At 40.0% G+C, this 24,976-nt stretch overlaps 1 protein-coding gene across 1 annotated transcript in view; it reads right to left on the reverse strand.

The window, feature by feature from the left end:
- The window catches only part of LOC126100158 (carboxypeptidase D-like), a 250,461-nt gene extending 225,788 nt beyond the window's left edge, over nucleotides 1-24,673 (reverse strand). Inside the window, exons 1-3 of the mRNA XM_049910700.1 lie at nucleotides 24,156-24,673; nucleotides 13,586-13,824; nucleotides 381-550 (exon numbers count right to left, since the gene is read on the reverse strand). Coding sequence (XP_049766657.1) covers nucleotides 381-550; nucleotides 13,586-13,824; nucleotides 24,156-24,611 — 865 coding nt within the window. The 5' untranslated portion in view covers nucleotides 24,612-24,673. The remainder of the gene's footprint in view (nucleotides 1-380; nucleotides 551-13,585; nucleotides 13,825-24,155) is intronic.
- Nucleotides 24,674-24,976: the final 303 nt, after the last annotated feature.

A 24,976-nucleotide genomic window follows, 5' to 3' on the forward strand; every position in this document is an offset into this window, starting at 1 on the left:
GACAAAAGAAACCAAGATAACTTCATGTTACCATCTTAAAGATTAATGCTCTCATATACGACTCCTCGCAACTGGCTATGAAAAGTCATAATAAATTAAAGTCATAATAAATTAAAAGTGAAAAACTTTCACTTTCACTATGGAACTACATTTACTGAAGATAAAATTATACACCATCCTGATGCAAAACTATTGTTATTCATTCAAGGAATTTTTAAATTAAAATAAACTTGTAACAATGTTTTTAAATTAAGATTAATTTTTTTTTATTGACGCACTGTATGTTTGTCAGTTACATTATTTATCTGATGAAGTCTCCTGTATATTAAAGCAATGATTTGTGTGTGTATGTAATGAGATTATAAAATTTTGAGTCTGACCTTTCACTTCATACCACATAGCACCATTCGTTATACCATTTTTGAATTTCTCTAGTGGGCACGCACTTCCCTCAGTCATTTTAGGATTAGCAGCAGCATAGGTGCGAGCCAATGATTGAAACAAAGCATCATCAGGAGATTTGCTCTCTTCACAGCAGTCGCGGGACGTTCTGTTCAAAATCAAGGACAATTATATTATTCCGCTGAACCTGTTGTACAACATGTGTTTCAGTGACAAATAAGAAACCTAAAAAGTGAAACACTTCTGAAACATTAGTAAAGTTAAAACTCTCATTGTGGAATTACCTATAAATTACATTTATTTATATGAAAGAATATGAGATTTAAAACATGAGTAATGCAACTTGATTTTATAAATCCTATGCCCGACACCATTGTCTAAGAGACCAATAATGTAACAACTCTGCAGCTCAAATTTATTCACAATGATCAAAAAATTAAAATAAGAAATCGGTTGATACGCATGTTGTTCTACAATATTCAGACAGCTGGCAGCTGAATATCAAAAAAAAATCTTGAATCCAGAGTTGGATTGAATTATTTTGCACTTAGAAGACTAAAAATTGAGTTTACTAGCACAAGTACTAAATTATTGTTGAGTGTGTAAGCTTTTGATTTGCAACACCTTCATTTTCAATGTATTAAAGCATCTCTAACAGCAATTACACAAAATACTTCTTGATTAAAGGTCAAAAGCTTTTAAAACTAATTTTCAGACACAACTGGCCAGTTAATTTGCTCTAGCTGATTATCCTTTGGTGTTTAGCTGTTGTTTATTTGGAAAAGTCCAAGGTGCCCTCATTAAAAAGTGCAAGTGCTCATTCTACCAACAGCCAGAATTTTTTCTGAGATGTTTTGAAACTTTTGGTAAGGACGCATCAGGCATCAGTGGCTTTGTGGAATACATTGGTTGAGTGTTCAGTCCTGGACACCTTTGACACTGTACTAATGTTCATATACACTCAACTGCCTGCGCATAGTCCACTTCCACCATTTTCTTCATAGTAAGAGTAAGCACCAGTACGCAATTGTGTGATAATAACAATGATAAAAATCTCAGTGCTAGTGGTTTATTTGACATTACTAGTTTTGAAACTAGTCATGGTAAATATCAGGCAAGAAGCTCTTATAAGAACTGAACTCTCCTAAAAGAAGAAATGGCTGAAGAGAAATGGTTGAAGGAGTTGGTTGACAAACTATCTGAGACACTGTTGAGGTGTTCGTGAGTGGTACTAATGCTGAAACGCAACAGGATGCATAGGTGATAGCAGTAAAATGTTTGTCTCCTTATTTCTGTTACATTTGTTCTTTACTCCACCTCTTCCTTTTATGGGAAATGGCACACTGGTATCACTGAGAAGATTTCTTGTAGAGTTTGCATTTTAAAGAACATTTGACTCAGCCATAAAATTGGCTTTCACCTTTCATGTCAGGAATGTCAATGGTTGGTTCCTTTATCCAACCACACTAGCCAGCGTAAGTACCAAGCAGACAGAAAGCTACACATGCAAATATAGTATCGGATGAGTGAGAATAGCGTAGCTTATATTGATTTGTAACAGAATTTTCACATCAGAGGGCACATGCAGTCCCATAAAAATTGGCAATAATTAAAAAAATGATGCCACATCTGCCTTTCTTTCATGTCTTAAGGACCCTTAGGAGATATGAAATGGTACATCACAGGACAGTTTATTTGTGACTCTCTTGTAACCAACAGATATTTACTGAAGAATGTCATTTTCTTCTGAGAACAAAAAATGGCTAGTAAACAGCAGAAGACCTCACCTTTTGTAGAAGGATATCATATTTCTATTCAACAACATGAAGTTTTGTTCACTACACTTACAGTCAAATAAGTGAATCTGCAACGTATGAAACTGGTGTGGAATGCAATAGCTGCATTATTTAATGTTCCAAATAAGCAACCAAAACTGTAGCTGAGATGGGAAAACCACTGAGATGTGGTGATAAAATGTCAAAAGCAATAAAACTGTTTCGAACATGGAAGAAATCAATTCCACAATTGTTGCTATATCTGTATCACAAACAGCAAGAATCTCCAAGACATTCAATTCTGAAGCAAAAGTAAATGCATTTATAAAAATATTCATGTATTAGGAAATCAAGTGAAGTGTAAGAATATGTGAATCATTAGACACCATACACTATTTTAACACATCAAGGAAATGGCCTATCACAATTGGAAAAAACAACAACATAAATATATGCTCCCTATAAATGAAATGTGTGTTTATATTCTCCTGCTTTCCAGCAGAGTAAACTGCAATTATACACATGTTCGAAAGTATTTCTTGAGGAATGGGATGTAGCTTATGTCACTGAATCAGTGAGATTTGATCGTTTTTATGTTTACGTCATGATCATTCAGCTCTCTCGATAAGTTATTTATGCTTTGAATGCAAAACTATATCAACTATTTCATTAATTAAGTAGAAAAATAATTAAGAACAAACATTAATCTTACCACTGACTTCCTCACCACAGGTGTTGCTAGCGCCACACAAAATGTCAGACGCAGCATTGAGAGTCGCGATTATATCTTAGACTGTGGGTACTAGAGTGGCCTCTATTACTGTGGTTCATAAATCCAAAGGGTCATTACAAATTATTAGCAATTTCAAAACAATTATCAACATACAAATCTATAATCAGTACATACAAGTTTCCTTGTCTCGAAAAGCTATTTTTTAGTTTTCCTGGCAGTCACTATATCACAAAGATTGATCTCCCGAAAGTGTTACTTTTTTGCTATGCCTTGATAACAATTCACAGTAGTTTATAGTGGTCACAACCCTGTTTAATCTGCATCGCAGGCAGATTTCCATATTAGCATTGCACAACCTATCCATCAGAAGGTTCTTGAACAGCTTCTATACAGCATACTCCATTGTACAAATTACCTTGATGACAATGTAGTTACTGGTGCCAATCAAACCAATCAGCTGTGAAGCCTGTGTCAAGGATAATGGAGGTACATGGGTGGACAAAAAGTATGGAGACACCAAAAACACAATGCACTACCATGGCCTAAAACAGTATAGGAGACTCATTTTCTGCCTGTGAAACACACGTAATTAGAAGTGCTTTCCCATCCACTATCTTAGTTGCATGCGATGCAATTCGTGCAATGTGTGATTCCTTCAATGATTATTATTATATCGGAATATTGTCAACTGATGTTTCACAGAACCCAGAGAAATTACAGCTGTATGTAAAGACTTTTAGTGACACTAAATTTAGTGTCCAGTCTCTATAGAATAAGGCAGGAACAGAAATTGAGGTTAGCAAAGCAAAAGCTGAAATTCTTAACTCTGCTTTCAAGCAAAGGGAAACCATGGGGAATTACCCCAATTTAATCCTTATACCACCCCCCCCCCCCCCCCATGAACCATGGACCTTGCCGTTGGTGGGGAGGCTTGCGTGCCTCAGCGATACAGATGGCCGTACCGTAGGTGCAACCACAACGGAGGGGTATCTGTTGAGAGGCCAGACAAACATGTGGTTCCTGAAGAGGGGCAGCAGCCTTTTCAGTAGTTGCAGGGGCAACAGTCTGGATGATTGACTGATCTGGCCTTGTAACATTAACCAAAACGGCCTTGCTGTGCTGGTACTGCGAACGGCTGAAAGCAAGGGGAAACTACAGCCGTAATTTTTCCCGAGGACATGCAGCTCTACTGTATGATTAAATGATGATGGCGTCCTCTTGGGTAAAATATTCCGGAGGTAAAATAGTCCCCCATTCGGATCTCCAGGCGGGGACTACTAAAGAGGACGTCGTTATCAGGAGAAAGAAAACTGGCGTTCTACGGATCGGAGCGTGGAATGTCAGATCCCTTAATCGGGAAGGTAGGTTAGAAAATTTAAAAAGGGAAATGGATAGGTTAAAGTTAGATATAGTGGGAATTAGTGAAGTTCGGTGGCAGGAGGAACAAGACTTTTGGTCAGGTGATTACAGGGTTATAAATACAAAATCAAATAGGGGTAATGCAGGAGTAGGTTTAATAATGAATAAAAAAATAGGAGTGCGGGTTAGCTACTACAAACAGCATAGTGAATGCATTATTGTGGCCAAGATAGACACAAAGCCCATGCCTACTACAGTAGTACAAGTTTATATGCCAACTACCTCTGCAGATGATGAAGAAATAGATGAAATGCATGACGAGATAAAAGAAATTATTCAGGTAGTGAAGGGAGACGAAAATTTAATAGTCATGGGTGACTGGAATTCGTCAGTAGGAAAAGGGAGAGAAGGAAACATAGTAGGTGAATATGGATTGGGGGGATAAAATGAAAGAGGAAGCCGCCTTGTAGAATTTTGCACAGAGCATAACTTAATCATAGCCAACACTTGGTTCAAGAATCATAAAAGAAGGTTGTATACCTGGAAGAATCCTGGAGATACTAAAAGGTATCAGATAGATTATATAATGGTAAGAGAGATTTAGGAACCAGGTTTTAAATTGTAAGACATTTCCTGGGGCAGATGTGGATTCTGACCACAATCTATTAGTTATGAACTGCAGATTGAAACTAAAGAAACTGCAAAAAGGTGGGAATTTAAGGAGATGGGACCTGGATAAACTGAAAGAACCAGAGGTTGTAGAGAGTTCCAGGGAGAGCATAAGAGAACAATTGACAGGAATGGGGGAAAGAAATACAGTAGAAGAAGAATGGGTAGCTCTGAGGGATGAAGTAGTGAAGGCAGCAGAGGATCAAGTAGGTAAAAAGACGAGGGCTAATAGAAATCCTTGGGTAACAGAAGAAATATTGAATTCAATTGATGAAAGGAGAAAATATAAAAATGCAGTAAATGAAGCAGGCAAAAAGGAATACAAACGTCTCAAAAATGATATCGACAGGAAGTTCAAAATGGCTAAGCAGGGATGGCTAGAGGACAAATGTAAGGATGTAGAGGCTTGTCTCACTAGGGGTAAGATAGATACTGCCTACAGGAAAATTAAAGAGACCTTTGGAGAGAAGAGAACCACTTGTATGAATATCAAGAGCTCAGATGGCAACCCTGTTCTAAGCAAAGAAGGGAAGGCAGAAAGGTGGAAGGAGTATATAGAGGGTTTATACAAGGGCGATGTACTTGAGGACAATATTATGGAAATGGAAGAGGATGTATATGAAGACGAAATGGGAGATAAGATACTGCGTGAAGAGTTTGACAGAGCACTGAAAGACCTGTGTCGAAACAAGGCCCCGGGAGTAGACAACATTCCATTAGAACTACTGACAGCCTTCGGAGAGCCAGTCATGACAAAACTCTACCATCTGTTGAGCACGATGTATGAGACAGGCGAAATACCCTCAGACTTCAAGAATAATATAATAATTCCAATCCCAAAGAAATCAGGTGTTGACAGATGTGAAAGTTACCGAACTATCAGTTTAATAAGTCACAGCTGCAAAATACTAACGCGAATTCTTTACAGACGAATGGAAAAACTGGTAGAAGCCGACCTCGGGGAAGATCAGTTTGGATTCCGTAGAAATGTTGGAACACGTGAGGCAATACTGACCTTACGACTTATCTTAGAAGAAAGATTAAGAAAAGGCAAACCTACGTTTCTAGCATTTGTAGACTTAGAGAAAGCTTTTGACAATGTTAACTGGAATACTCTCTTTCAAATTCTGAAGGTGGCAGGGGTAAAATACAGGGAGCGAAAGGCTATTTACAGTTTGTACAGAAACCAGATGGCAGTTATAAGAGTCGAGGGGCATGAAAGGGAAGCAGTGGTTGGGAAAGGAGTAAGACAGGGTTGTAGCCTCTCCCCGATGTTATTCAATCTGTATATTGAGCAAGCAGTAAAGGAAACAAAAGAAAAATTCGGAGTAGGTATTAAAATTCATGGAGAAGAAGTAAAAACTTTGAGGTTCGCCGATGACATTGTAATTCTGTCAGAGACAGCAAAGGACTTGGAAGAGCAGTTGAACGGAATGGACAGTGTCTTGAAAGGAGGATATAAGATGAACATCAACAAAAGTAAAACGAGGATAATGGAATGTAGTCAAATTAAGTCGGGTGATGCTGAGGGAATTAGATTAGGAAATGAGACACTTAAAGTAGTAAAGGAGTTTTGCTAGGGAGTAAAATAACCGATGATGGTCGAAGTAGAGAGGATATAAAATGTAGACTGGCAATGGCAAGGAAAGCGTTTCTCAAGAAGAGGAATTTGTTAACATCGAGTATAGATTTAAGTGTCAGGAAGTCGTTTCTGAAAGTATTTGTATGGAGTGTAGCCATGTATGGAAGTGAAACATGGACGATAACTAGTTTGGACAAGAAGAGAATAGAAGCTTTCGAAATGTGGTGCTACAGAAGAATGCTGAAGATAAGATGGGTAGATCATGTAACTAATGAGGAGGTATTGAATAGGATTGGGGAGAAGAGAAGTTTGTGGCACAACTTAACTAGAAGAAGGGATCGGTTGGTAGGACATGTTTTGAGGCATCAAGGGATCACAAATTTAGCATTGGAGGGCAGTGTGGAGGGTAAAAATCGTAGAGGGAGACCAAGAGATGAATACACTAAGCAGATTCAGAAGGATGTAGGTTGCAGTAGATACTGGGAGATGAAGAAGCTTGCACAGGTTAGAGTAGCATGGAGAGCTGCATCAAACCAGTCTCAGGACTGAAGACCACAACAACAACAACAACAACACTGAAAAGATGAATGAAATAAGTATTAGTGTCAGTTTAATGATCAAAGCAGATGAAATGAATTAAAATTTGTACTACCGCCAGGACTCGAACTCGGGTCTTCTTGTTTGTTAGGTAGAAACGCTAACCATAACACCACTGCAGTACAATGATCAACACTGCTGCACAAACTACCCAAGTTAAGTGGTGTAATGGTTAACGTTTTTGCCTAGCAAACAAGAAGACTGCTTCGATCATTATTGTGCATAATGAAGAGGCTTAAATGCCTCAGGGAAACATTTAATTATTAGTGTCAGTGGTGTTGAGAAACAGCTGAAATTTTTAAAACTGAACAAAGCTCCAGGGCCCGCTGGTATTCCTATTAGATTCCACACTGAATTTGCAGCTGTGTTAGCCCCTCTTATAACTACAATCTGTCGTAGATCCCTTGAACAAAAAACAATGCCCAATTCTTGGGAAAGAAAAAGAAAACACAGCTCACATCTGTGTCCAAAAATGTAGCAGAAGTAATCCGCAAAACTACCATCCCATACGCCTGACATCGATTTGTAGTAGAATCATAGAACATATTCTGAGCTCAAAAATAATGAGGTGTCTTGCACAGAATGACTTCCTCAATGCCAGCCAGCATGTTTTGAAAACATCGATCATGTGAAACTCAACCCACACTTTTCTCATGATATACTGAATGCTCTGGATCCAGGGATCAGGTAGATGCAGTATTCTTGAATTCCTAAAAGCATTTGACTCAGTACTACACCTATACTTATTACCAAAAGAAGTAATTCTGGGTTTACCCCAGAGAAGTGTGTTGGGACTCTTGCTGTTCATATTGTAAATTAATGACCTTGCAGGCAATATTAATAGTGACATCAGGCTTTTTGCAGATGATTCAGTTATCTGTAATGAAGTACTGTCTGAAAGAAGCAGCATATTCATTTAGTCAGATCCTGATAAGATTTTAAAGTAGTGCAAAGATTGGTAACTTTCTTTAAATATTCAGAAATGTAAAATTGTGCACTTCAAAAAACAAACAAAAAATCTAGTATGCTACGAGTATAATATCAATAAGTCACTGCTGGAATTGGTTACCTGGGTGTAATGCTTTGTAGGGATATGAAATGGAATGATGACAACGGCTCAGTCATGGGTAAAGCAAGGGGTGGACTTCAGTTTATCAGTAGAATACTGGAGAAGTGCAAATAGTTTACACAGGAGATTGCTTCAAATCACTCATGCAACCGGTTCTAGAGTACTGCTCAAGTGTGTTAGACTTGTACCAAATAGGACTAACGGGATATTGAATGTATACAGGGAAGGGCAGCACAAATCATCACAGATTTGTTTGATACAAAGCAGAGTGTCACAGAGATACTGAAAGATCTCACTAGAAGACACTTGAAGATAGCCGCAAATTATCCCAACAGTGTCTATCAACAAAGTTTCAAGAACTGGCTTTAAATGATGACTCTAGAAATATACCGTATTTACTCGAATCTAAGCCGCACTTTTTTTCCAGTTTTTGTAATCCAAAAAACCGCCTGCGGCTTGGAATCGAGTGCAAAAAAAACGGAAGTTCTGAAAAATGTTGGTAGGTGCCGCCACAACTAACTTCTGCCGTCGAATATATGTAGCGCTACACAGGCATGCTTTGCAGGCACAAAGATAGATACTGGCGCCAAAACCTCTGTGTCAGTAAGTAAATTTTTTAAAAAAGTGGAAGACGAGCTGTTTCCTCCGCCCCAAGTTTCGAGCACTGCATTTTCATACATTATCCAACGAACTAAATACAAATTCCGTATTGTTCATCTTCGAATGTAGCAGCATTTCAATGTACTACGAAAATCCGACTGGCAAGACTGTTTGGGATGTTTGTCAATATGGCCAACTCTACGTTCTGAATTTTTTCCTACCTGTTAGAAGAGATTGTTGCTAAAAGGAACTTTTATGAATTGTGAATCACTTGCAGTATTCTCTTCACCATAAGAATAATACGAATATAAACATTTTGTCATGTATTGTTTCGTGTTTGTTGCTATCTCATTTAAATCCTGTCTGCCTAATAAACTACAAAACTAGAGTGAGACAAGAGCAAACGCGGAAGAATATAATATCATGTCACGTTTATATTCGTATTATTCTTATGCCTAATAGTGATACAGTCAGAAATGAAGCACGAAAATTGCCTAGATTTTTAAATCTAAGATGACTCTAATTTCTGTGCAGAATGTAATGTACTAAAGAGGCACCTGCAAAGATTTTCAAACGGAGAAAATTTTTCGCTAAACTCTCGTTCAGAACATCTTCTATCATACGCAGTCTATTATTTGGTTCTTGTTGATCATTATCAAAGAAAGCAGCAGTGTAAGTAACAACAAATAGCAGTCTCTTGCCATTGTTTCGCTAATGAGATGATTCCTCTTTTTAAAAAAAGCGGTGGTAGCGCGCACAAAAAGAAAGCCATGCCGCGAGCGGCAACAGGCCGTAAACACACATTATGAGAATGTGACAAACAGTGTATGACACAGTACAGTAATGCATTTTCAGCTTAGAGTGATGTAAACACCTATAACAAAGAGAACGGCACTTATCAGATCAAAGAAAAATAAGCAATCAATTCAAACCAGACGAAGCACGTGAAAAGGGAAGGGTACCCGTATAAATACGGACGGAGCGCCTGACGCATAGCAATGGCTACCTGGTAAAGCTTAACTGCTAAGCGTACGACTCGAACCAAACTACTGTAGCTGTATCGTCATTCATTCGACCTCAATTGTGTCTCATATTACAATGGACCAACTTTGTTTCGATTTGGAGGTGCGGCCTAAAGCTTTTCTCTCCCCTTGAATTTCGAGTCTCAAATTTCAGGTGCGGCTTAGATTCGGGAAAATTTTTTTTCCTTGATTTCGAGTCTCATTTTTCAGGTGTGGCTTAGATTCGACTGCGGCTTAGATTCGAGTAAATACGGTACTACAAGCCCCTACGTATCACTCACCTGGATAAGATCAGAATAACTACTAGACACACAAGGCAATCAGTCAATCATTCTTCCCATGTTCCATATGGTAATAAAACAGAGCGAAACCCTAATAACTGGTAAATGGGAAGAACTCTACACAGTGGTTTAGAGAGTATAGATGTAGATTAGTAAAAGCTGCAACACGCACTCCTCGTCTTCAAGAAGGATATCAGGTCACTATCCCTGTAATACACTATTCTAAGGTTTTAGTACTCACTAGTAAAAACTGCCGTGCCACGTCCAGGCCAAACAATTTGTGAGAAGATACTTCTACTGGTTGGTAATGAACAATGACATAACAGAATGGACAGTCTGTGCCATATCTGCACTTCATTCCAACAGTGTCACAATAGCAGTTCTGCATCCATGCCATTGTAAAGTGTTTGACTGTGAGTATTTTATGCTTATACATATAATTTTGTAACGCATTCCACCTAGATAATGGGATGGTAGTTTTGCGGATTTCTTCCAAGGACACCATGGAAGTAGCTTAGCATCTCTATTACCTTTTGTCTGTGCTGAACTTTCAGTTTCGATCAGTTATTTACATGGTCTATAGGTCATTATTGTTACCTCTCACTATATATTTTTTTTAAATTGTTGTACACTTTTTAAGTGAATAATATGAGAACACGCTGACCATTTCCATCTTAAGCTACACACACAAACACACACACACACACACACACACACACACACGCTACATTACTACATATTCAGCTATTCTTGTATGGAGTAAGAGTTTTCAAGCAGTGTAATTTCAGTTGGTGTTTGAAGTTAACTTTACTCTCTATTAATCACTAGGTAGGTGGTCCAAGATTTTTTTGTTTGTTTGGGTGTCTACTCCTTTCCACCACAATGAGACCGAGTACATTATCTTTTATTTATCCGGCCTTCATACACCAAGTGCAAATGACATTTCAGTCATCCTGCAGTCCCTTCCTGTATCAATTGTACGGCATTAATGTATCAGATTCCAAAATTAAAAATCCCAGCTAGTCACATGAAAGGTGTGTCCCAAAAGTCATGAAATATATTTTAAAAAAGTTTTATTAACACTGTCTGTGCAAAGTAATCTCCATGAGCATCTATACGTTTATTCCACCAATTCTCCCATGCCTGGCACCTCCCCCTCCCCCCCCCCCCCTTAACCCCCCACCCCAACTCAAAGTCACAGAAGGGAATATCCTTTCAAATTGTTGTCACAACCACTTGGATAGCCTCAGTGCTGTCAAAATGGCATCCTTTGAGTATGTTCTTGAGACTGGCAAAGAAAAAGAAGTCAGCTGGAGCAAGGTAAGGACTGTAAGGTGGCTGCAGTAGCACTGCAGTGTTATGTTTCACCAGGAACTTAGGGACACAGAGATACATGTGACTGTGTGTACTGTCATGATGCGGCACCTAATGCGTTTTTGCATGTGGATGATCCTTTTCCACATCCATTCTGGAACACCCGTGTAGTAGGCAGCATTAATGGTCTGCTCTTGAGGAACGAACTCTCTGTGAACCACACCCTTGGCATCAAAAAAGACTATTGACGTTGCCTTCAATTTGGATTTGCTCATCCTCATCTTCTCCTGTTTCGGTAACCCCAGATTGTGCCATTTGGCACTCTGGTGCTTCATCTCTTGAGTCATATAAAAATGGCCATATTTCATCATCGGTAATAACATTGTTCAAATAATCCAGTTCAATTTCCACATGCTTCTTAGTTCGCTCAAATCAACACTCAATTGGCTTTTTGCTCATCCATCAACAGTTTGGGGACCAGCTTAGTGCAGACCTTCTGCATGTTCAAATTCTTTGGTAACACTGAGATGCACAAAGGTTTATGGAGTGTTGAGAGTGACAGCTAACAACTGTACACTCATTTGACAGTTGGAATACAACAACCCACGCACTCAAGTCACATTTTCATCAGTTTGGTTTGTTGATGGTCGACCCCTCTTGGTCACTCTTAAACTTCATCACCCACCTCGTAACTTGCACATACAAAAATGCAGACTCCCTGTAGGCTTGTGCAAGCAGTTCATCAGTTTATCCAGGTTTTTTTTTTATTGAGTTTTGTGCAGAAGCCGATCGCCCAACATAGTTCAAAAATATCCGCCCTACATTGTTTCAATACAGCAATACAGGGCTGCATTAAATCAGTGATTCTCATGGCACCACTGCTTGGAGGTAACTATAAAGATGACACTCCCCCCCCCCCCCCCCCCCCCAACACCAAAAAAAAAATAAAAATAAAAACCAACAAAAATGGCCTGAATGTGCTGCAGCCTGTTGGAGTGTGACAAAATATATATCATGACTTTTGGGACACATCTTGTATTTGTGGAGTCACTTTCTGTGACCACATTGAGGTTACCACTTGAGAATGTAGTACGGTGACAAATGTCTTTCAGAAAGCAAAGAAGATGGAATCTGTTCACCTGTACCTACCATTTGCACCGTATAATGTTTGACAACAGTGACGTGTGTGTCACAAAAGTGATGAAATGATGATTCTCTGAGAAACGTTTCTTATCCTCCAAGAATGTCATGCTGTCCAAGCTTCAGATTTCATATGGAAACCATCAGATTTTGAATGATTTTCTCACTGAAAGTCTATGTCTCAATGACGTGACTCAAATTTTTTAATACACATCAGACTCAGTAGTCTACTTTTGAAACCATATTTAGTTTTACACTGTATTTAGTTCTCCTGAAGAAGACCATGCCACTTTGAGACCAGGGTCATGTCTCATAATTAAAGTGACCTGATGTTTTCCAAGCATATTTCTTATTTGTATAATTTTCAGCTGTAATGCCAGATCAAGCTATAATTACTCAACACAAACTGGTTCATCTTCAGGTGGTCCATGATAACTGCTACCCTGGTCTAGAAGAGGAAAAGAGTTCTTGCACAATAAGGTGATAGTGCAAACACTGGAGAACAGAGTTCGGAGCAAAGAGCCACTACTCCCACCATTGCCACCATCCACCGTGGCAGCCGCACAGACAGCAATAGGAACAAAGTGATAGTGGGGGTGATGACCAACATATAACAGATGCCGACAGGAGTGGAGCAGCAGTTATCTGGGACCACCTGACGATGGCATTGACTCTGCTTGCCGAAATACCATGGAGTAGTTATGATATGACCCAACCAAACACCTGAGAATTCTACAAATGATATTTAATGTTCAGCATACTTACAAATAAAATTCAATATCAAAAGTTTGAAACTAAAAATGAAAATTCATTTTGTTAGATGATAAAATGATATAGAAACAGAACCGTTTTTCCCTTAGACAATCTTCAGCATCAAACACGTGTAGTAGTGGGTATCCATTAAAGTAGAGTAAATATGCAGCAACACATGCATCACACATCCTAATGCCGTATTGGAAATATGATCCATTAAATATTCAACCAAATAATTAATAATTACTGAATAATATAAAAACAATATAATGCACATTTCATTCTTTACCCTGAGTCATCAAATGGGTAACTTGCGACAACAGCACCACCATGTAGGTTTCCAGACAGTACAAAAGGATTTGACACAATCCATGTCATTACAGCTAAAGTTTCATTTTGCCTGCCAGTTGTGATATAATCATGATCATTCTGATTTTGATCAAACTGATCTGGAAAGTCGCGATTCAGGTCCACTCCATTTGCATTCGTTCGACCACTGGAATCATTCTTCGTTTCACAACTTCCTTCCTGCAAAAACCGTAAAATTAGTAAGGGGAGGGAATTGAGCAATTATTCCACACAATATAATTTCTCTGTGCAAGTGTCATGAAGATGTAAACCTAACAGCAGTGGTTCAAACTAAATGATATTATAGTCAATTAACATATCTGATTGTAACGTGAAACAATGAGACTAAAAAAAGAAATATCACAAATTCAAATATCTATACACAGTTAACTTATTTTCTGTTGAAAATACAAATTACAGCAATTAGTGACAGTTATTGTTCTTCACAATATGTTTTTCAGAGGAACACATCTCCATCGCCAGGTGGATTTATTTCAGGTAATAATACAGACAACTGAGTGTGTGCTATCTGTGGCACTGTCTGGTAACAAAAGAGAAAACGCTATTTTAGTCTCAAAGTTATTTGGTACATTTTAGTAGATACATGAACAGCAATACGAATGTAAATAAATTTCAGGGGTCAATAGCTGCATTTGGTAGATTTTAGTAGATACATGAACAACAATACAAATGTAAATAACTTCCAGGGGTCAATAGCATTTCAACTTGTACTCACGTTACATGCACTTTCTATAAATTGAAGATGTGATACTAGTCTCTATCAAGTGCATGAAATAATAATACCGCTAACGGCAATATATATATTTTGTACTAGGACAGGGGTAGGATCACATTGTAATATCTGTATAGTGGTGTAGTCGTGGTCCTTTGATTGCTTGGTTCGTAAGTAATCGTTCATATATCGCAGCTCAATCTGGCGCTGGTGGCGCAACTGTGCAGTTGCATATTGCTGTTTTACTTGTCGCAACTCTATACATCCAGATATTAGCAGTATGATGGATAGCGTGTGTACGTGCTGTGTACGAGCGCAGGAGGAACTGGCCGCAGTTCGCGAGCAGCTGAGCATGCTGTTGGCCACGGTCAGCCACCTTCAGGCTGCTGCCTCGAGGTGCAGCGACAGCGGAGGGTCTGGCATGTCGCTTGAGACACCCCAGGTCGCTTGCTGTGCCTGCTGACTCAGCCGCCAAGGCACCTTCTAGTGTACCCGACGCGTTGGGGCCACCCTCACCTCAGGGTGAGTGGCAGACTGCAGCGCGTTCGCGTCGCTTGAGGCGGAGGGTCAATTTGGATTCCCGTATGGAGGATATAGTGATAGACATCCCTGGGGTTGTGAAGCAGCTGAATGGCTTGAAAATAAATAAATCGCCAGGTCCTGATGGGATTCCAATTCGGTTTCACAGAGAGTACCCTACTGCATTGGCTCCTTATTTAGCTTGCATTTATCGCGAATCTCTTGCCCAACGTAAAGTCCCAAGCAACTGGAAAAAAGCGCAGGTGACACCTGTATATAAGAAGAGTACAAGGACGGATCCTCAAAATTACAGACCAATATCCTTAACATCGGTTTGTTGCAGGATTCTCGAACATATTCTCAGTTCGAATATAATGAATTTCCTTGAGACAGAGAAATTGCTGTCCATCCATCAGCAAGGCTTTAGAAAGCATCGCTCCTGCGAAACACAACACCCTTTTTTCACATGATATCTAGCGAACAATGGATGAAGGGTATCAGACGGATGCCATATTCCTTGACTTCCGGAAAGTGTTTGACTCGGTGCCCCACTGCAGACTCCTAAGGTACGAGTATATGGGATTGGTTCCTAAATATGTGAGTGGCTCGAAGACTTCTTAAGTAACAGAACCCAGTACATTGTCTGCGATGGTGAGTGTTCACAGGAGGTGAGGGTGTCATCTGGAGTGCCCCATGGAAGTGTGGTAGGTCCCCTGTTGTTTTCTGTCAACACAAATGATCTTTTGGATGGGGTGGATAGCAATGTGCAGCTGTTTGCTGATGATGCTGTGGTGTACGGGAAGGTGTCGTCGTTGAGTGACTGTAGAAGGATACAAGATGACTTGGACAGGATTTGTGATTGGTGTAAAGAATGGCAGCTAACTCTAAATATAGATAAATGTAAATTAATGCAGATGAATAGGAAAAAGAATCCCGTAATGTTTGAATACTCCATTAGTAGTGTAGCGCTTGACACAGTCACGTCCATTAAATATTTGGGCGTAACATTGCAGAGTGATATGAAGTGGGACAAGCATGTAATGGCAGTTGTGGGGAAGGCGGATAGTTGTATTCGGTTCATTGGTAGAATATTGGGAAGATGTGGTTCATTTGTAAAGGAGATCACTTATAAAACACTAATACGACCTATTCTTGAGTACTGCTCGAGTGTTTGGGATCCCTATCCGGTTGGATTGAGGGAGGACGTAGAAGCAATTCAGAAGCGGGCTTTGTTACTGGTAGGTTTGATCATCACGCGAGTGTTACGGAAATGCTTCAGGAACTCGGGTGGGGGTCTCTGGACGAAAGGAGGCGTTCTTTTTGTGAATCGCTACTGAGGAAATTTAGAGAACCAGCATTTGAGGCTGACTGCAGTACAATTTTACTGCTTTCGCGGAAAGACCACAAAGATAAGATAAGAGAGATTAGGGCTCGTACAGATGCATGCAGGCAGACATTTTTCCCTCATTCTGTTTGAGAGTGGAACAGAGAGAGAAGATGCTAGTTGCGGTATAAGGTACCCTTCGCCACGCACCGTATGGTGGATTGCGGAGTATGTATGTAGATGTAGATGAAGAAATTGCAACAACACATTGCAGAAGTGAAAAGGTGTGTACAGGCTGAAGAAATAAGTTTAGTGCCTCTCTGTGATTTTGCTGAGAACTGGGCTGTAATTCTCCCACAAGAGGTACAACGATATCATTGGAGTAATGACCAGGTTTCAATTTTTACAGGAGTGACATATTTTCAAAATAAGACCACAAGTGTTGCAGTTATAAGTGATGACACAGAACATGAATCAGCACATGCTGTGCTAGCAACGCATAAAAATCTTCAACTGCAAACAAGGGTTATTGAAATACAGATACTGGAGCAAGTAGAGTTGGTCTCTTTCTCCTGGACACACTTCTCTTTTAATGGAAGACTTCACGGATTTTCACAGTCGCTTGATCTGCATGTGTCCACTGGGACCATCAGAAGACACGAACTCTACAGTATCTTGTAGACTAAAGGCCGTCTGTAATCACTTTGCTACCGGACAGTATAAAGTGCTTTATCAAACTGACTAAAGTTACCTTGTCTCTGCAGAACACTCTTACCACAAAGCACTTTTGGGACTCTCGTTCTATACTGCTGAATACCCAAATATGTCTGATTTCGTTCTTTAAAGATCATCCTCTCTGGTCTTTCCTTCTTGCTATGTGCGATTCGTCCACTTCAACAATTTTATTTGGCCCACCGATCAGTACACTGTTGTTGGTCACTATTACATAAGACACATCTCTGCAAAACCCGAAATACTCACACACGGTATTGGTAGGTAAGTCAGTTTCTGATGCTCTTGCTTGCAGGGTGTAGTCCCTAAATCCAGCAAGATACAAGAATTATGCTGCTCTGGATCGATAATTTGGAATAGTCAAACCATATATTCTTCATCCCCCCCCCCCCCCCAATGAACCATGGACCTTGTCGTTGGTGGGGAGGCTTGTGTGCCTCAACGATACAGATAGCCGTACCATAGGTGCAACAACAGCGGAGGGGTATCTGTTGAGAGGCCAGACAAACATGTGGTTCCTGAAGAGGGGCAGCAGCCTTTTCAGTAGTTGCAGGGGAACAGTCTGGATGATTGACTGATCTGGCCTTGTAACACTAACCAAAATGGCCTTGCTGTTCTGGTACTGCAAACGGCTGAAAGCAAGGGGAAACTACAGCCGTAATTTTTCCCGAGGGCATGCAGCTTTACTGTATGATTAAATGATGATAGTGTCCTCTTGGGTAAAATATTCCGGAGGTAAAATAGTCCCCCATTGAGATCTCCGGGCGGGGACTACTCAAGAGGACGTCGCTGTCAGGAGAAAGAAAACTGATGTTCTATGGATCAGAGCGTGGAATGTCAGATCCCTTAATCGGGCAGGTAGGTTAGAAAATCTGAAAAGGGAAATGGATAGGTTAAAGTTAGATATAGTAGGAATTAGTGAAGTTCGGTGGCAGGAGGAACAAGACTTTTGGTCAGGTGAATACAGGGTTATAAATACAAAATCAAATAGGGGTAATGCAGGAGTAGGTTTAATAATGAATAAAAAAAAAAAAAGTATGGGTAAGCTACTACAAACAGCATAGTGAACGCATTATTGTGGCCAAGATAGACACAAAGCCCATGCCTACTACAGTAGTACAAGTTTATATGCCAACTAACTCTGCAGATGATGAAGAACTTGATGAAATGTATGATGAGATAAAAGAAATTATTCAGGTAGTGAAGGGAGACGAAAATTTAATAGTTATGGGTGACTGGAATTCGACAGTAGGAAAAGGGAGAGAAGGAAACATAGTAGGGGAATATGGATTGGGGGAGAGAAATGAAAGAGGAAGCCGCCTGGTAGAATTTTGCACAGAGCATAACTTAATCATAGCTAACAACTGGTTCAAGAATCATGAAAGAAGGTTGTATACATAGAAGAACCCTGGAGATACAAAAAGGTATCAGATAGATTATATAATGGTAAGACAGAGATTTAGAACCAGGTTTTGAATTGTAAGGCATTTCCAGGGGCAGATGTGGACTCTGACCACAATCTACTGGTTATGAACTGTAGATTAAAACTGAAGAAACTACAGAAAGGTGGGAATTTAAGGAGATGGGACCTGGATAAACTGACTAAACCAGAGGTTGTACAGAGTTTCAGGGAGAGCATAAGAGAACAATTGACAGGAATGGGGGAAAGAAATACAGCAGAAGAGGAATGGGTAGCTTTGAGGGATGAAACAGTGAAGGCAGCGGAGGATCAAATAGGTAAAAAGACGAGGGCTGGTAGAAACCATAGGGTAACAGAAGAAATATTGAATTTAATTGATGAAAGGAGAAAATATAAAAATGCAGTAAATGAAGCAGGCAAAAAGGAATACAAACGTCTCGTAAATGATATCGACAGGAAGTGCAAAATGGCTAAGCAGGCATGAATAGAGGACAAATGTAAGGATGTAGAGGCTTATCTCACTAGGGGTAAGATAGATACTGCCTACAGGAAAATAAAAGAGACCTTTGGAGAAAGGAGAACCACTTGCATGAATATCAAGAGCTTTGATGGAAACCCAGTTCCAAGCAAAGAAGGGGAAGCAGAAAGGTGGAACGAGTATATAGAGGGTCTATACAAGGGCGATGTACTTGAGGACAATATTATGGAAATGGAAGAGGATGTAGATGAAGATGAAATGGGAGATACGATACTGCGTGAAGAGTTTGACAGAGCACTGAAAGACCTAAGTCGAAACAAGGCCCCAGGAGTAGACAACATTCCATTAGAACTACTGGCAGCCTTGGGAGAGCCAGTCCTGACAAAACTCTACCATCTGGTGAGCAAGATGTATGAGACAGGTGAAATTCCCTCAGACTTCAAGAAGAATATAATAATTCCAATCCCAAAGAAAGCAGGTGTTGACAGATGTGAAAATTACCGAACTATCAGTTTAATAAGTCACAACTGCAAAATACTTACGCGTATTCTTTACAGACGAATGGAGAAACTGATAGATGCCAACCTTGGGGAAGATCAATTTGGATTCCGCAGAAATGTTGGAACACGTGAGGCAATACTGACCCTACGACTTATCTTAGAAGAAAGATTAAGGAAAGACAAACCTAAGTTTTTAGCATTTGTAGACTTAAGAGAAAGCTTTCGACAATGTTGATTGGAATACTCTCTTTCAAATTCTGAAGGTGGCAGGGGTAAAATACAGGGAGCAAAAGGCTATTTACAATTTGTACAGAAACCAGATGGCAGTTATAAGAATCAAGGGGTATGAAAGGGAATCAGTGGTTGGGAAGGGAGTGAGACAGGGTTGTAGCCTATCCCCGATGTTATTCAATGTCTATATTGAGCAAGCAGTGAAGGAAACAAAAGAAAAATTTGGAGTAGGTATTAAAATTCATGGAGAAGAAGTAAAAACTTTGAGGTTCGCCGATGACATTGTAATTCTGTCAGAGACAGTAAAGAAGTTGGAAGAGCAGTTGAACGGAGTGGACAGTGTCTTGAAAAGAGGGTATAAAATGAACATCAACAAAAGCAAAACGAGAATAATGGAATGTAGTCGAATTAAGTCAGGTGATGCTGAGGGAATTAGATTAGGAAATGAGACTTAAAGTAGTAAAGGAGTTTTGCTATTTGCGAAGCAAAATAACTGATGATGTTCGAAGTCGAGAGGATATAAAATGTAGACTGGCAATGGCAAGGAAAGCGTTTCTGAAGAAGAAAAATTTGTTAACATCGAGTATAGATTTAAATGTCAGGAAGTCATTTCTGAAAGTATTTGTATGGAGTGTAGCCATGTATGGAAGTGAAACGTGGATGATAAACAGTTTAGACAAGAAGAGAATAGAAGCTTTCGAAATGTGGTGCTACAGAGGAATGCTGAAGATTAGATGGGTAGATCACATAACTAATCAGGAGGTATTGAATAGAATTGGGGAGAAGAAGAGCTTGTGGCACAACTTGACTAGAAGAAGGGATCGGATGGTAGGACATGTTCTGAGACATCACCAATTTAGTAGTGGAGGGCAGTGTGGAGGGTAAAAATCGTAGAGGGAGACCAAGAGATGAATACACTAAGCAGATTCAGAAGGATGTAGGCTGCAGTAGGTACTGTGATATGAAGAAGCTTGCACAGGATAGAGTAGCATGGAGAGCTGCATCAAACCAGTCTCAGGACTGAAGACCACAACAACAACATATTCTTCACAGCAGTCGTTCGTTTACCACAGATCCCGGAATGAAATTGTAAAGGTATTTACTATCAGAACTCTTCTTACAAACATTTATAGACTTTGGCTACCACAGTCTACACAGTTCCTCCTTTCATTGTCTGCTATTAGTCCATATTTCCGACAAAAATCCAACAATTTTCTACATTTCATAAGCATGGAATTAGATTCTCCCATGTGATGCAATCAGCCGAATAAACGTCTACAATACCAGACATCCCACTCACTGCCGACATAAATCACTTGGGTTTCCCTAGCAACTCACAAATAATTTATCATAATGCCCACCACCACAGTCGCGTGATCAATTTAGAATCTCACTTCGATATCTGTCGTTTGGGGGCCGCGTCTTCGATAGGCAAACATTCTTGGAAATTAACAAAATTTTTTTGGAAAAAAAAAAAAAACTTGTTCCTTACTTAGTCCTTCATTTTAATCTATGCTAAATTCAACAACATATGAGACTATGAAGGTAAGATTTTTTCCTAGCCTGCCTGAATTGATATGGACTATATATCAGTTTCATTTTCTTTCTTGCAGTCAGTTTCAAATATGAAAGCAAAGCATGTAAACCATTACACAAATTGTTTCTCACATTTATATTCTTTCTCTGATGAAAAAAATTGCAACAATAAAAAGTAATTAATGTAGAGTGATGAAATTTTGGGAATACATTTGTCTATTTAAAATATTTGAGTGGTTATTTAAAAAGAAAGATGATGAGACTTACCGAACAAAAGCGCTGGCAGGTCGATAGACACAATTTGAGTGGTTAGCACTGCAAGATCGCAGGTTAATGTAAGTGCAAGATAAGCCATTGAAAATGTGAAATGCTGGCACATTAATAACTGCTGTAACCACCAGCATGATGAAGGCAAAAATGCAAATGTGCAGGCCGGATGTCAGTTTGTGGGATGGAGTTCCATCTCTGTTGCCCTTGTGCAGTCAATATGCGGACTGTTAATATTGTTTGTGGATGAGATTGTTTTGCCATTCAATGATGTTCCATATGTGCTTGATTAGAGACAGATCTGGTGATTGAACAGGCCAAGGCATTCTCTAGAACATGTTGGGTTACAACAGCAGTATATGGATGAGCATTATCCAGTTGGTAAACACCTCTTGGAATGCTGTTCTCGAATGGCAGGACAATAGGTCAAATCATTAGACTGATATACAATTTTGCAATTAAGGTGTGTGGATTAACCACAATAGTGCTCCTGCTGTCATACAAAATCGCACCCCAGATCATAAATCCACGTGTAGGTCCAGGCACTGTTACCAGGCACTGGTAACTGTTTTCTTCTATTGAAGGAGCTCCACAAGATCTTGTCACAAATACAGGACTGCAGTTTTCATAAATTGGCTTTCTTGAAAAATGGACAGAAAAGCTACTGACATCCATGGCTATCGATTCTACATCGCTTTCCTATTCATTCTCTTACCAGGCAACATCGAACTACGATCGAAGCCCAGCAAACCTCTTGCACAGACGTCGTCGTCATACTTTGTTTGATCTGTTACAGTCTCCATCAGTAGAAGAGGAGTAAGAGCCAAACCTATTAACGGGGGTGTGTCTGACTTGACACACACCTCTGGACATAAGCCAGGCTGGATCAGACTTCTTCACTGCCCAACAAGGTCCTGGTAGCCAGACCTTGAGGCATCCTTTGCTGACACTGGAACCAGCTTCATTTGTGCCAACCAGGGCAAACACACCTCCAGATCTCCCAAATCAGGGGCAGTAGCATGCCTCTCCCACCACGAAGGACCAACAACAGCATACGAGAAGTCTGTTTCCAGGATAACTTCCTAGCTGGTGGGCATCTGGAATTTCCAGTTCTCCAGCTGTTGTCCATCACCTCTATGGATCTGGACCTGGATAATATGTACAATGCCTCCTGCCCGATCTGGGTCTGACATTAGCATTCTCCAGAATCACCACCTAGCAGCAAGTATGAACCACAATCACCTGTCCGGTGCTAACCACCAACAGCATCCATAGATGTGCTCCAGCCTCCACAATAGTCTGCATGCAACCTCATCCTTCCCTGAACAGACCAGAACAGTTATGACCCTATGGGCTAACTCCCCCACCCCTATGTGTGGAGTGGAGTGATCCAGTGATAGATCAGTCAATATAATTAAGCGTAAGTCAAGCAAGATCGCTAGGTACGGCACAGGAAGATACATCCGCCAGCATCAGGTCAGATGGGAAAACACCCATGGCAGATTTAATGGCAGCTGTAGGGCACCATGGCCTCACTTGTCACAACCAGCCACCACCTGCAGCAAGCTTTGTGTTGTACCTGTTGACGAAGAACCTGGACTGTCATTTGTGCTCAGTAGTTAACCACCATTGACATCTGGCTAGCAAACAGACTTACTTGTCTGCCTAAAGGGGTATTGTCTTCACTCAACATTCACCTGAGAGCCATGTTTACAGTGAATGAAGTGAGGGCATATGGGTGCTCCCCAGTCAAACTTACAAACTGTGTTCTCCTGCACTAAAATGTGAGTTACTCAACAAACTTCCAAAGTACTGCATTGGCTGTGATGTACCCACCTCCAGAAGTTTTTTGTTTTGTTTATTTCCAGAAGAGACAGAAACTATTACTTTGTGCGATTTAATTGTAAATAATTTGCACCTAATAAAATCTTTGTTGTTGGAGGAGACTTACAACAGTTTTAAAATAGGTTTGAAGGTATTATAACCCATTCACTCCCATTAGTAGATTAGGTTCTATTTTCTAATGTTTTTGTGTTGTTTATGTAATCAGATGGTAAGTAGTTGGGGTTGCATCTCTGCCCTGTCAATGATGTCACTGTCTATAGGCACAGTAGGCCTATTGTGTTGTTAACTTGCAACTAGGCACAGTATTGTGTTGCTAACTTGCAACAACCTACAAACTCTGTCACCTCATTATCATGTATACATAAAACATGTCCGATAAAGTCAGCAGATTTAATCCTACAATGGTCGGGCTGGGTCTTTGAGTTCTACTAGTCTTTGCTTCATTGAATTTATATTCTTACAGTTGCTGATATGACTTGAGTGCTACCTGAAAAATCAGAGAGAAAGCATTGGCATCTTGAATGAGGTTTTGTTTTGTTTAGTCTTTATTTAACAGTCTTCCAGGCGCATGGATCTGTCAGACCCAACACGACCATTTATGTTACTAATTTCTGCCAGTGTGAGACCATTTCATTTTGGTGTATTATTGAGTTACTAGTTACTTCTAAAAAATATTTAATCGGATAGATAAAAAATGTACTCACGAAGCGGCGACACAACACACACATAATAGACGGTTGGGATAGGCAAGATTACCGAGCCAGTGGCTCTCTTCTTCAGGCAGAGAGGCTGAAGGGGAAGGAGGAGGGGTGAAAGAAAAGGACTGGAGAGGTCTAGCAGAAGAGGTAGATTCCGGGAAAGTCAGGGAAGACTTACCGTAGAGGATGAGGACAGTCTGTCAACAGTAAATAGTGTAATGTACTTACCATAGAATTCTCGAAACCATCTGGATTCATGGACGGCATTATATGTATATCAGTGGTGTCCAGCAGTCTTGTCACTCGTTCATCTCGTCCGTAATTTTTTAAAAGATATTCAACTAAAAAAATCATTAGCTGTCTGCCAACAGTCTCATCACCGTGCATATTTGCAACATACTTAAACATCGGTTTCAACAACGTCCTACTTTTGACTTCTGAACTCAACTGAACAACCCAAAGTTCTCGCCCCTGTAAACTTTTCCCTATGCTGTAAAACTTACTGAGTTCAGGGTACTGTAAAACAGTTTCATTTAATTTTTTGGTTACGTCCAAATAATTATCATACTTTGGGTAAGGACGGAAATCATTATTCTGTACAACGTTCGCAGCTGAAGACCCATACCCACGCTGGTAACAAACAAATATCACAAAATACACAACACACAATTTCGATGAAGCCATCACCACAGCCAAAACAAATCACCCTTCCAATGACATTCACACTGCCATGTCACACAGTAGTCACATACGCATCACTGACGCAAACAAAGATCTGATACAGAAACTCTTCCAAGGGGGTTACTCTAAACCCTTGCTGGTGTAAAGCTTTCAACGTAAGATGATGTTGACTGGTGCAGTTAGTAGCGGAGGAAACAACGCCAGAAAAAATTGTCTTGAGTCTGGTTGCTCCCAATCTTACTCAGGAAACTGTTTCACACAATGGCAGTGCTCATGTTAGATGAGCAACCAAAATGAACAAAGAACAACTGGCGTTCGGCTGATATCGACCGATTAAATACAGCGCGAAGGTAAATATTTCGCTACAC

This window comes from Schistocerca cancellata, chromosome 9 (genome assembly GCF_023864275.1).
Source record: "Schistocerca cancellata isolate TAMUIC-IGC-003103 chromosome 9, iqSchCanc2.1, whole genome shotgun sequence".
Taxonomy (NCBI): Eukaryota; Metazoa; Arthropoda; class Insecta; order Orthoptera; family Acrididae; genus Schistocerca; species Schistocerca cancellata.